Source organism: Chaetodon trifascialis, chromosome 8 (genome assembly GCF_039877785.1).
Source record: "Chaetodon trifascialis isolate fChaTrf1 chromosome 8, fChaTrf1.hap1, whole genome shotgun sequence".
Lineage (NCBI taxonomy): Eukaryota > Metazoa > Chordata > Actinopteri > Chaetodontiformes > Chaetodontidae > Chaetodon > Chaetodon trifascialis.
Window position 1 is genome coordinate 9,462,660 of NC_092063.1, and position 14,268 is coordinate 9,476,927.

Here is a 14,268-nt window from a genome sequence, read left to right on the forward strand (position 1 = left end):
CATCTAAAAAACATTTCAAAGTCTATCTGAAGTTATTATGAGATGCTTCAGCAGTTTGAGTTGATCAATCAAGTCAATATCTTCCAAAGTTAGTAATTTTAATAGAAAATATTCTTTTGCTGTGTTTCCTCTGGACGGTGTTTGTGTTCTGAGCTATGGTGGAGGGATGGTGACACCAAGAGGGAATTTGGCAGTACAAAGGCAGGGAGACGTCCCTGTCACTGCTCTGCCACCAGGAGATGTTCCAGGATTAAAGGGGCTAAACGCTGAGGAATGATGGTTCCTGGCTGATGACCCTGCAGCTGATGACCCTGCAGCTGACCCATGGGCACTGGAGGAGGTGCGACAGGCAGAAATGCCAAGCAGGAATTTCCGCCTACCTCTATGTTTACTGAAGTCAGATTAAAGATGATGTTTTACTCATAATAAAATATCTTTGCACTGGATCATAGTCAGCAGAGAGCAGTAAAGGCCCTTTCCCAGCATTCACAGCAGGGAATGTTACATCAGCAGCAAGGTGAACGTCAGCTTTTGATTGACAGTTCACTGACAAACAAGGACTGATGCCAATAAAAGGGTAAAACAGACACATCGATCAGCAGTGATAATACGATTCACGACTGCTATCACTTACCCTATCTGTCTCCTCTGTGGACTGGTACCCTGATGACAGCACCACATCAATGCCAGTGTATCCAGGGGTGGGGCTGCTGGGTGTGGTGTCAGTGGTGGAGGAGGAGCGAGGACGGCTGGTATGCTGCTGTGGATCGTGGGTGTTTCGGCGGTGTGGGGCCTGGGGGCTACCTCTCAGGAGAGGATCTCGATCTCTGCTCCCAGATCCCGACCCGGATCCCTTACTGCGCCGGCTCTGGAGGCTGGTCCCACGCCTCATCATGCCCGCAGCGGCTGAGCCCTGCCCAGCTGCAGAGGGAACCAAAGGAGCAGAGAGGGGGTCAGATTCAGGACAGCAGGGCCCCGTGGCGTCCTCGGGGACAGAGGGGGAGGCACCACCTGCCGACACTACAGAGGAAGACGAGGAAGAAGACAAGGAGGGGATGGTGGAGCGAGAGAGGGAGAGACGTTTACGCTGCTGCTGGAACAGCTGTTTCAGTCCCTGGCCAAGAACCCCCATGCTCTCCCTGGCATTTTGGCTCATCTTACTGAAGGAGGGGTGCTCTGACTGGGATGAGGCCCTCTTCAACCCTGGGCCTTGTGACCCCGCCGTCTCTCTTCTAGCTCCAGGATCTGAACTGGGGCCCACCCCCTCTGGCTCCCTTTGACAATCATCCCCCTGCTGCATTAAGCCCTGCTGACTTCTCATGAATAGCAAGGAGAAATTGTCCTACAAAACAGTCTGCTAACACTTCCCTCTCTACATGCAGAGGGTCAGACCAGGACAATGACTGAAGAACAGAAAACTAGAAAACAGTAGAGCACAGTAGAAAACAGTGTAAGCGTAGATGGGACTGTCTGATGGAGGGTTGGATCGGCTCAGTGGCGGTCAGAGGGATGAATCCAAAGAAGGCGCATTCATCTTTCATTCAGCCATGCTGGTCTAGCACAGAGAGAGAGATGGATTATGAGAGGCTGGAATATTGCCGAGATCCAGTGACATGGAATCACCAAATTTCACTTGTGACCATTTGCATCTTTCAAATTTCACACAAATGGAAGAGAGTCTGAATGCACAGTAATCAGACTGGAGTTTGAAGCATCAAAATTAATGAGTAACTCGACAATTGAAATTTAGAAATAAAATATGATAAATACTGTATCATTGGTTCAAGATATCACGGTATCAGACAGGCTGCCTTGTTAATTGCCATGTCAGGTCTCTGAATCATTCGACATTCAGACAGGCCAATGTTCCATGAGCAAATGCATGTGAAAAATAGGAAAACAAACTGGATCCAGGTTAGCTAGCATGACACAAAGATGATGAAAGGAAGCATAAATGAATTCAAAAGTAAGCAGGTAACATGCAAGCCAAGAAAATAAACAACAGCCCTGAGGGGGATGGAATCAAAAAGGTACAAGAGGGAAAGGATGCGGAGAGGAACAGAAGTGTGAGAGCGGGAACAAGATACTAACTCACACATCAGAAGAGGAAAAACCCACCTACCATCAGCCCAACTGTCAGTGTGTCCTGTGACTCACTCCTGTGGATTACCTGAGAGGGAGGTGGATAGAGGAGGGAGACAAAAGAAAGAAAAACAGAGGTCATTTTGAAGAATCAAAACTTGAATCTTCAATGTACAACTCCAATTCCAAAAAAGTTAGGACGCTGTGTAAAACAATTTGCTAATCCTTTGTGACATATACTCAGTTGAAAACAGCACAAAGCCAATATATTTAATGTTCTACCTCAACAACTTGATTTTTTGTAAATACATGCCTATTCTGAATTTGATGCCAGCAACATGTTTCAAACAAGTTGGGAGAGGAGCAACACAAGACTGGGAAAGTTGTGGGATGCTCCAAAAACACTTCACAGGTAAACAGGTTCATTGGTAACAGGTGATCATCGTATCATGAAAGGGGCATCCTTGAAAGGCTCAGTTGTTCACAAATGAGGATGGAGTGAGGTTCACCACTTTGTGAACACATGATTGGATAAAGATTTTACTAAATGGGCTGGGGAAAACTTTGTGAATCCATTATCAGTTAGCATTTCATTTGCAAATGATGCCACATTTTTTTGGGAATCGGGGTTTTATTCACTGACCTCAAGATACTCAAACAATCAGGTGTGTTATTCTGTTTGTAATCAATAATAATTTTCACTGTGGGCTTTGAATATTCTGGGCATAATGAACACAACCCTGTGTGTGTGTGTGTGTGTGTGTGTGTGTGTGTGTGTCTGTGTGCGTGTATTCCTTCAGGAGCTCATTTAGTATCCCCAAAGGCAACCCTTCCTTATCCTGTGGCAGTAACAAGAGACAAGGGTTTCCACGCTAGAAACGACATACAGGGCAGTGTCACAAATGCAGAACACAGTGCATGATCACCTCCTGCAGCCTTGCACACTGCCTGGCTGATTCAAAGTCAGCGACAAACCCAACAGAGCGGACAGCTGATAACATAAAAGTCGTCTTCCTCAAGAACAAACCTTATTGGTGGAAAAGTGATCACCTCAGAGACAGACCCACAGGCAGACAGGCAGTTGGGCCAAGCCTCCCTGCAGCATCAACAGCAGCTCCCATTGAGAGCAGCAAAACAGGCGAGGCAGGGAGATTCAGAGCCCAGGGGAGGGATGGTTGCATACTCAAACTATATTCCTTCAGCTGTCAGGTCATGAAGAATAACACTAAGTTGGACAGACAGGCACACACACTCAGAAACACACATAGAAGAATGTGCAAGAATGTGATCTATGCAAATGAAGCTGTGACAGGCTTGATTCACATCACTATGAATACAATCAGCAGTTCAGTTTTACTCTAAGCCCAGAGACAGAAGGAGAACGAGCATGAGGCTACTTGCAGGTAGCGTATCACTTTTCACAATGGCCACACTGTCACTGCCAAGAAAAGGCGCATTCATGCACATAAACAGCAGCTTTTACTTTCTCCACGAGCTCATCATAAACGTGGTCTTGTCAAATGCGTAAATGCGACTGTTGCCTGCCAGAGAGAGAGAGAGAGAGAGAGAGAGAGAGAGAGAGAGAGAGAGAGAGAGAGAGAGAGAGAGAGAGAGAGAGCAGGTGTTGAACAGGTTCACTTTAGTCACCTGCTAGCTTGCTGCTGCCTGGAGCTTTTATAATATTGTGCTGTCAACCATTAAGCAGTGCCTTTAATACTAATACTAACACAGCTTTGGCTTGGTCTGCGCAACGATTCCATATATTTCAATATTTTATTCGGTAGATATAGATAACATATTGTAGAAATACAAACAGTTTAACATTACCGTGGAGGAATATTACTGACGAAATGTTTCTTCATCGAATAAATCTTATTTCAGTTGCTAGTTTTCTTTCTGTCTTTCTGCCTTGAATTTTCTTTCTTGAACTTTCTATGAACCTCCTGTATGACCACAGCAGGTGAACAGCAATGGACAGTGCAATGTACACATATACAGGCATTCTTCGAAACTGTAAGTGGCATGCATTTTGTGGCAGACACAGTGTAGTGTCATTGATTATGATAAAGCATTGTATTTCTGTTGTTTCTGAGCTGGTGAGTGGAGGGGTAAACCTAAGTTAATCCTGTCCTGAAGCTGAGACTGAACCTGAAGCCCTGCATCATCACTGGTGCCCATCCCTCCCTCCGTGTCTGTAAATCCCCCTCCTTCATCCCCAGGATGATCCCAACACTGGATTGGATGTTTTCTTGATTGCCTACGGTTTTATATTCAAACTAAATCCTCTTTCAGGAGCCTCCAGAGGACAAAGCTTTATTGTCAGACTTGGTGTGTATTCTTGTGTATGTGTGAGAGGTCCCGTATCTTTGTTTAATTTAAGCAAGGCTTGTCAGTCCACCTTCATGACGTGATGATCGAAAAGAAGAAACACCAGATGGATCTCTGAATGACGTCTGTCCTGTTTTGACCAGAACTACTTAATTTCACCACATTATACCACTGTGACAGTGCACCAAAATTACAGCATAATTGCAAAAGCCTGCACAGGCTGTATTTAAAACAGGATTTTGCTTATCTTGCTAATAGCTTACAACTACTTCAATTTTGAAAAATAATGTGGAAAAGGAAATCTCAAATTCACTATTGTTTTTAAACAGAGAATGCTTAAGACAACTTTAACACAAATGCCATACTGCAATCTGGCGATCCTCTCTGGATAATTCTCGCTTCTTCTCCTCGGATCAACCTCAGAAAAATGCTAGCGGATGGATGTATTTTGTTGTATTTAAGCTCTGTCCACCACAGAAACAGATCAGCGATTATCAGTGATTAACAGGTGTCCGTCACAGCTGGGGTCAGCAGCCTCAGTGAGTCAGCATGTTTCTCAGAAATTTGACAATACTGTCAAAGGTGATTTACAAAGGACCACATGGACAATGGGCTCTCTGGAACCGTGCCACCCTCAGTCATTCCCTTGCATAAACACACACACACACACACACACACACACACACACACACACACACACACACACACACACACACACGTCCTTGTCCTTAGCTTTGTAGCTCATTCCATTCAGCTGAGCTGCCAGTCGTCCAGCCCTGCTGTCATTGTCTTTGGCCAGCTAAACTAGAAAGATGGTGAAAGCTCAGCAGAGCTCTGGCACTGGCAGACTGTGGGGGGGGGGGGGGGGGGGGGGGGGGGGGCAGCTCACACGGGTAATGCGGATAGTGACAAGTATGTGTGAATATGATAGATTCAGTTTAATGAAACGTAGAGGCTTCGTGATGAACACAACAATTATCTTGTTTCTTTTACTTCCTGATTTCTTTGCTTCATTTAAAGAAGCTTTGTCAAGCTCTCGTGTTTAACAACTGATCACAATATCACAGCTCCCTGTAAATGTTCAATTTAGTTCTTTGGAAAGACGGCTGCAGCTCTATTCAGGCAGAAACACTGTAGTGATGAGGACGTGACACTGAGGGTTCTAAAATAACGTCCATTATTGTTACAGAACAAAGAAGGCACTCAAAGGTGCTACTTAAAAAAGATTAAGCTCCAGAGTTCCAATTTTGACAGAGACAACTCAAAAAGCTACATTAAAAAGTGCACAATCTGGAATCTAGCATACTGTTAGATAAATTACATGTCTTTTTATGCAAATTTTGTTGTAGTTACAGCAGTTCAAAACCAAATATCTCCACAATAACCTTCCACTTTTGACATTGTAAAAGTTGCAAACTGGACATGACCAAAGCAAGTGGAGGTCAATCTGGCCTGTGCACTTTGACACTGAAGCAGCCATGTTGTTGCTCATTGTTGAACATACAGTCGCTTAACTCAAAATATGGCCATGGCTTAAACAAGCCCATGCAGTGTTTCCAGAAGAGTCTCAGAGCTGGCGTGGAATAGACCACTCTTTGTTCCCTCTGAGCCACACACAGGCCAATCGCTGCTCTTTGTGCTGCGCCTCTTTCACTGACAGACACACATCAATAAGAGGGGAATTAGGCCAGAGGGTTCTGGCAACGATGCTTGTGTGTGAGCCCATGCACCAATATGTTATATCAGTTTTTATCAGACAAAGACAGAAAAGGAGACAGAATTATATTGTGTGGAAATGTGTATATGTGTACACATGTATGTACATGTGTGTCTTGTCTTTGACCAATGGAAACTGGACCATATCTCATTCAGCAGCTGCATAATGACAGCATAGGCAGGAAACAGGAACAATCGTTATTGTATCTGTGTGTGTGTGTGTGTGTGTGTGTGTGTGTGTGTGTGTGTGTGTGTGTGTGTGTGTGTGTGTGTGTGTGTGTGTGTGTGGCAGAGAGGCAGCAAATAGCAGAGTTGTGCCAGTTAAACAGTGCAGGAGATGACTTCAGCATACTGTAAAGAGTGTGATAAGAGACACAACTCTTTGTATCAGACAGACAGGGAGCAAGTGAGAGAAGAGAGACAGAGGGTTACAGAGGGAGTGACAGAGGCCAGGCTGGATCAAAGGCATCCGTCCAAGGAGGGTTTTGCCTGGCCGTGTCGGGTTCAGCTCGGGCGCCCGGCTAAGAGTGTGTATGAATGAGGAGGTGAAAGGCAGGTAGTTCCCTGACAGAGGCAGGCACAACGCCCTATTGTGCACCATAGAACCCACAGGGAAGCTAAGCTGCCAAAAGCTTTCGAGGAACAAGACAAACCAGAAGAAACACAATCATTTACTCACGCATGCAGGGGTAAAAAAAAAAGAAAAAAAAAAAAAGAAAACACATTGGTGTTTGCTTAATGACATCACAGACATGTATTCAAAAGCTGAAGAATGAGGTGCTGTCTGCTTATACAGCTGCCAAGAAGACTATTATTGGAGACTCATTCAGACTGGATATCTATGACCTGGATACACTTTTTCCAAAACACTTCATTAAACTTTAATAAGGCAAAACCTTAGCTAAACCCTAAGTATGGGTGTGGAAGTCTGCCTAACCTGATATATCTGATTTTACTGTATGTCTTAGGCAACAGGAGAGAGTCTGCATCCCTTGTGATCACCCCCAATTCAAAACCAATAAAAGTGTTGACCACAAAAAAAAACAAAATAAAACAAAAAAAAAACAAATAGAAATAGAAATGCACAAAGCACACATACACTTAGCACACTCTCACACAAAGGGAACAACAGGTCACATCTAAGACTACCTAACAGCCTGTGAGGCAGGAGGCTGCAAAGACAAAGTAACAAAGAGACTTTGCTTATTTAAATGTCATCTCCACAGAGGAACTATTATGTTGATCTTTTATGGCAGTTCAGGGCTGTAATTATTATACGTATCTCTGAGGTATAGGGACAGTGAACAAAACTAGACAGCAGGGCAGTGAAGTGAAACATAGCTGAAGACTGGCTATGACTCATCAGCCTGCACGTCAAGCATTATATTGAACGAGGCTGTGCACTTGCTGGGCAAGTCTTATTTAAGGCACCTCTCTGCATCTGTGTTCAACATCACAGCAAGTGTCCTACTGAATAATTTACCATGTGCATGGAACTGATATGGCTGCATGTTGATTACAACTACAACACCACTCAGTGCAGACCTAATGTGTCTGACCTGATGGTGGTACTGAGGATCTCATTTGCCTGCTATTTACTAGTAGGACAGGTGTTCTCAAAAAGGGGAGACATTAGTAGGGCATCTAATACATTTCAACATAATACATTTAAACCCTGCAAAGTGGTCTTGGTTTATTAACCTGATAGGTGTTTAACAGTGGCCCGGCCTCCAACCTGGCCAACATAGCTCATATTCCACCAGTTCTGGCAGTGCATTATCAACTGTCAACAGGCTGGAAACCACCTACACACCAGCTGAAATCTCATACCAGAGATTCTGTTTAAGGTGTACAGACAGAAGGAATGAGAGAGGGAATGCGTATCAGGGTCAACACATACTTTGTGCGACCGGAGTGAGAAACCTGCCAGGTCACCAGGCCAAAGGGCAGCAGGTGAGAAAAGCTTTACGCAGTAAGATAGAAATCATCTGCCTTGTCAGCTATTTAAATAACTCTTCAGTCAGATCTCTGAGCTCAGGTAACCAGACACCCCTACAGCCCAATAGGGGGGTTAGAGGGGATCAACACATCCAAGCTCTAGTCTTGAAACTTTTACTATGAGCGTAATACAGGGCTCAACACGTAGGCTGTGGGTCAACAATATCAAGTCTACACTGGTAGATTTACGCTGAAAGAAGATATTCCTCCTGTCCTCCAACCTTAATATCCACTCTTTCAAGTCCACATCTAAAGACAAGAAGATGTAAACACACTGAAACAAAGACCTGAGCAAAATTATACAATTTTGTGCAGAAAGCAATGTCTATATACCATAATCTTGGTCCACAGTCACCCTTTTATGAAAAATTGCATTCAGAAGTTTATCAGAAGCTAAAATGGGGCTTTAGCTGTCCAAGTTAGACTGAACAAGTGGCTATCCTTCAAAGCTATAACCTTTCTAGTACAAAGTTCCCTTTTTTGTTAGTGGTGTTTAACAGGGAAACACAAAGAGGGAATGTTACAACAAAATACCTAGCTTTGGAAGATACTCATTTGATTTGTCTAACTCAGACTGCTGAAGCCTTATAAGCTTCAGATAAACTTTGGAATCTGTTTGAGACTGTGGATTTTGCACTTCACAGACATGAAAAACTGGGAACCTATCCTTCAATACTAAAACCCAGACGTCAGCCCTGTTTCAAAGTGCTAACCCTTGTAATGCTGTGTGACCCCTGCTTCTTTTCTGCCTCTGTCTTCAAACAGGAAGAGATCAGAGGGAAGCTGGCAGCTCATTGCCACTAGAAACCAAAGCCGTTATAAAGGAATTCCACCTTCATTCTGGAAATGTGGGAGTCAGTCCTAATGGAGAGAATAAACCCAGTCTGTCCACAGTTACAGGATAAGCAGGATACTACAGCCAGAATAAACCCAGTCTGTCCACAGTTACAGGATAAGCAGGATACTACAGCCAAACCTACTTGTACATGTTTCTTGGTGATAAACCAACCTGCTGATGGCAGCAGAGATAAAGAATCATTTCAGTCTGTGGCATCTAAATTAAGCTGCACCATGACACCTCTGCTACCCTGTGGGACTTCAAACAGAAAAGCCCTGCTGGAAGACGAAGAAGGTGAGAGAGTGAGAGTGAGAGAAAGGGAAAGGGAAAGAGAGAGAGAGAGAGAGAGAGAGAGAGAGAGAGAGAGAGAGAGAGAGAGAGAGAGAGAGAGAGAGAGAGGGAAAGGAAAGTGTTTCCTCTCAGAGACATATTTCCTCTTTTGTCACAGCTTTGGTTGAAAGAACGGAACCAAATCACGGCCTAAACAATGCAGAGATTTGCGCTCCAAGGTAGGGCTGTGCAATATGATGATATAAAATGTGTGGCAACGGCAGGAGAACATCTGTCATTTCATATTATGCTCTATCGCTTATTAATCCTTGTGTCGCAAAGCACACTCTTTATGGCAACACTTTTTGTCATTTGGATGATGCTTTGCGTTCTTCTGCACGGCACAGTTGCAGACAGGATATTTCTATAAAGTCAACACCAACAAACATGGAGAAGGATGAACGTGGCACACAAGGAACTAATTCTGAGATAGAGAATGACTGACCAGCCATGGCAAAACAAGGGGCCACTTCTGTCGCATGGACATGATTTGTGTATGAAAAGTCTGACACAGACCAGAAAACCACTTGCAAATTATGCCACAGACCGGTCCCTACAAAAGACTCAAACACCGCTAACCTAAAGTCCTAACAAAGTAGAAAAATAATCTAAGTACCTGTCATCTGTCATGCACATAATTCAAAGTGTAATAAGAAATAGGCCTTTCCAAGGGGTCATTTTATACAAACTGCTTATCAATTGATTTTACAGAAAATGTGTTATATCATGATATGTATCGTTATCTGGATATGAAATGACCCACAACAGGATATGAGATTTTGATTATATTGTACAGCCCTACTCCAAAAGACAGATTACCTTCTGAATCCTTCTGAATCTTTAGGCATGAGTGTGAGCATGAATGGTTGTCTGTCTGTATATGTTGCCCTATGATCGACTGGCGACCGGTTCAGGGTGTACCCCGCCTCTCGCCCGCTGATAGCTGTGATAGGCTTCAGCCCCGCCGCAACCCCGAAGAGGGATGGTCGGGTATAGACAATGGATGGATGGATGGAAATAATAAGAACCCAATGAATATTTCTCAGGATCCTCAATAATGATAAATATGCAAGAAACACTACAGATTTCTGACTTTTCAAACTGATTTGAGCTGATAAGCCTTAACCAGAAGGAGTCCAGTGCAGTAAGAAAGACATGATCCTTCACCAGTTTCCCACTCACAGACACTGCCTGAGATACCGACCCACTGCCAAGAAGTGAACCCATATCTTTATAGTACATCTCTGTCTCTACAGTACACAAAACATCATGTTTTCATCTGTGAGAGCTAGAAGCAGCCATGCATTAGACACTAAACAAGAGAAAGTTGGAGAAAAAAAAACTCATTATTTTCTTAACTTAATGAATTATTAAATGTGGCTAAATGTTGTGTAATGCCATATAAAGCATCCATTCAACCATCTTCTATACCACTTATCCTATTCAGGGATTCAGGGGACTGAAGCCTTTTCATGGCATTCACTGGGTGAGACGTCTGGTACATCCTGGGCACATCCAAATTAACAAACACAGTCACATTCACAGCCATGCCAATTTACCAAACCTGCATGTCTTTGAACTATGGGGAGAAATCAGAGCAACCAGAGGAGATGTAGCTTATTTCAACAAAGACCATAACATCATATACAGTTTGTTTACGCAGGAGATTCACGCTGATCATGAAAACAAATGAAACAGTTATACACATATTATTGGCATGCACAACTGTAATTCATGCATGATATGAGGCCATTTCACTTAATGGTTTCACTGTGTTATCTATTACAGCCAATCTCTAAGTTGTCCATGTCAAATTACACACATTTCATATTAGAGACAAGCAATCAGTGACATCACAAGCAAATAAAACCACACTGTGCCAAATATGCCAGCTTTATAAAACCCTTTCTGTCTTCCTTTCCTATAAAAACATCTAAAGTCGTTGTAACAGAAGTCTTTACTGATAAAGGTAAACCTTCATATGTATAAATTTAACTATAATCCACTTCATGTCACCTTTCTAATCCTTTCCTGTCCCCAGCTTTGTTCAGAGACGTGCAGGCTTCAAGTGCATACAGCCAATTAATCAGCCCCTGTGACAGCAAAGCGAGCATACAGCAAGCTGTGTTAATCTTGTGATCTGATCTAGGATAAGCCCATCTTTATCACATCCGATGCTGAAGTGTTACATGAAACTGAGCACAAATCAGAGGGGGTGGCAACTCCATCTTCAGAAACCACTGAGTTCTATTTTAAAAGAACTGTGCATGAAAACACACATATATTACACAAACACATTACTCTAGAAGAAAGAATTCTATGCTTAGCTCGTAACAGGGAAGGCACAATGTGAGTTCAGTGGGAATAGGAGGAGGAGGATGAGAAGGAGGAGGAAAAGGAGGGGGAGGAGGAGGAGGGTAGCGTCATCATGGTGGTCTGACCGTCAGAGTGAGACATGAATGGCTGCGTTAGCAGTGCCCTGAAGGGGCAGCCAAGCTCTCAGCCACTTAGCACAGCATGCTGAACACATAGTGGGATACATCATGTTAATACCAGACCCTGCCAAACCCTCAACATGTGTATGTACTGTAAATGTGGCGCAGTGTCCAAACCACCAGGTTAGAAACATGGCCAGCGATGGAACAAGCGAGATGAGAATGTTTATCAGAATGGATGAGTAGAGCAAGTGCATGAAAACCAACCTTCAGTCCATAATCATGTCACTGGAGTGGATTTCCGTCATTGCAGGGGAGATGACAACCTGCTACATCAGGCCCACAGGTCTTAAAAAAAGGCAGAGAGAGATGAGATGCAAAGTGTAATCCTCTAAATGCTTCCTTGGCACGCTGTACTCTCTGCGTCTGCATGCTGTGTGTGAGAGTGTATGTCTGTCTGTCTGTCTGTCTGTCTGTCTGTCTGTCTGTCTGTCTCCCACACACTGATAATAACAGGTTGCAGGAAAAAAAAATCTCCTCTGTGAAGAATCAGACTTAATGAGGCTGTGGATGTCCAGCTTTACCAGGCCATGAAATGCCTTCAGCCCATCAGATTGCATTAGCCAGCTGAGACTAAAATAAACCCTGCTGAGGGTTTATTAAAACTTGCGTAGGTTGCAAGCAACTGGCAGGGCCCTGCCTAATATCATAAATCACAGGGACACATCAATATGACGGCATCATAGTAAATGAGTTCCATGAATTAACTGGAAATTAACACCTACTCAGGACTTTTACTCGGCTTCATAACAAGCTTGCAAAGTCTTAAAACTAAAGGTTAATGTGAAAGCCAATAATTATAATCCAAGATGCCACTAATTGTATTTGTGTTTTGCTGCTTGTTTCCTTTAACACAGACAATGAGACAAACCTGTTGTAAATAACTGCAATATCCGACATTAATTTAATCAATTTAATTAATTAAATTGTTATTGAAGAACTACAGCAAACCGCTCGCACGTGCACGCTGTCATGACGCCACAGGAGATGAAATGCCGTTATAGGGACCGTTACGAAAGATAAGTATAAAATTTAACTGCTGAGTAACACACAACGTACTTTAAGCGACTTCAAAGTACTAAACAGACGAGCCTTGTTGGGAAATTACGTGAATGAATTTGTTCACAGCTAAAATTCGTTGAAATGTTAGTTCAGTGGCAGCCAGTGTTGTCAGCAAGTAGCAGCGGTGTTAACGGACTCAGGACCAGGTTGACAGTCCCGTTAGTGTCACTGCACAGAGCTGCTCATACGATGAAATATCCACATCGACACTCTCACAGCTTTTTCTCCCGTCACAAAGACGCAGCAGACATGGCACACACAAGCACAAACTGACGGTGAAACAACCCCAAAAAACCCTAACAACAAATATATTTCACACTTACAAAGGTGATAGCAAACTGTTGGTCTAACAGTCGTCCAACGAGCGGCTCCCCTTCTCTGAGTGCTGTCCGCCCCACGCTCCGCCGCCCGCCCCATCCTGACGTCACGACGTACGACGTATGCCAAAAAAAAAAAAAAGGAGCCAAAGATTGTGCTGTGATATGACGCCTCACTCATGCGTTTAAAAACGGATACCTATATCTCTGGAACTGAAAAAAAGCTTCAGTAAATACCACATATTGTACTTGTTCAACTTTACATAGCAAGCAAAATTTAAGTCTGTGCATAATTCCGTTCAAATAATGCTTTTCTTTTCTTTTGCTATGCTATGTTCAATTATTAGGGTAATATTAAAGGAAAAGTTCACGTTTTTTCAACCGAAATCTTTAATTGCTAAAACAAATTTTCAAGAAATTGATGGGTCGATGGACAGAAAGTTTAATCAGAATCCATCTTGATAAGAAATCAGTTGTTTTTGTTAGTTATCGGTTTAAGTTAGTTATCAACCAAAAATGCCAAACATTACCTTGATACTTATCGATTATCACCTGGGGCTGATATTATTATAATTATTATTATTATTATCATTTGTGGTAGGAGTATTAGTATTATTTTATTTTATTTTATTTTATTTTATTTTATTTTATTTTATTTATTTATTTTGCCAAGCTTTAGATTTGAGAAGCTAACCATGCTGCTGCAACAGCCCTGATGGACAATCTCTTGGGCCTGTGAAACCATGATAACTCTTTTTTCAAATACAGGAAGCTTTCAGGAAGCTTAAATTAGGACATGTAACAGTACAGTCAGTCCAATAACAAGTCAAGTTTAAAGAAAAAAGAAAAACAATAGAGTACCTGAAATGAGAAGCACACATTATGACTTGAGAAAAATGTGTAAACTACAGCACAAAATAAAAACTGAAATATTTCAGTTAAGGGGCTGAATTTATAGAACAGTTGCTGTGAGGAACTGAAAATGATTTGCATCATTTGTATGTTCTAAAAAGATGCACGATGCACTGAGCACATTTAAAAGTAAATGTGTGATAACTGCTGTTCCGGCACTCGTCCGGTGTGGAATTTCTGTATTTTCTGT

At 42.8% G+C, this 14,268-nt stretch overlaps 1 protein-coding gene across 6 annotated transcripts in view; it reads right to left on the reverse strand.

Annotated features, from left to right (window-relative positions):
• The window catches only part of tmcc1a (transmembrane and coiled-coil domain family 1a), a 43,771-nt gene extending 30,521 nt beyond the window's left edge, over window positions 1-13,250 (reverse strand). The window contains exons 1-5 of one of the 6 annotated variants that reach the window (XM_070967692.1): window positions 13,173-13,237; window positions 11,995-12,075; window positions 2,123-2,170; window positions 1,162-1,555; window positions 635-1,020 (exon numbers count right to left, since the gene is read on the reverse strand). In XM_070967692.1, coding sequence (XP_070823793.1) covers window positions 635-1,020; window positions 1,162-1,321 — 546 coding nt within the window. In that variant the 5' untranslated portion in view covers window positions 1,322-1,555; window positions 2,123-2,170; window positions 11,995-12,075; window positions 13,173-13,237. Of the gene's footprint in view, window positions 1-634; window positions 1,702-1,770; window positions 1,798-2,122; window positions 2,171-11,994; window positions 12,076-13,172 lie in introns of those variants that run through there. The other 5 variants (XM_070967693.1, XM_070967694.1, XM_070967689.1 and 2 more) reach the window with 5 other exon arrangements.
• Between the last annotated feature and the right edge of the window lie 1,018 nt (window positions 13,251-14,268).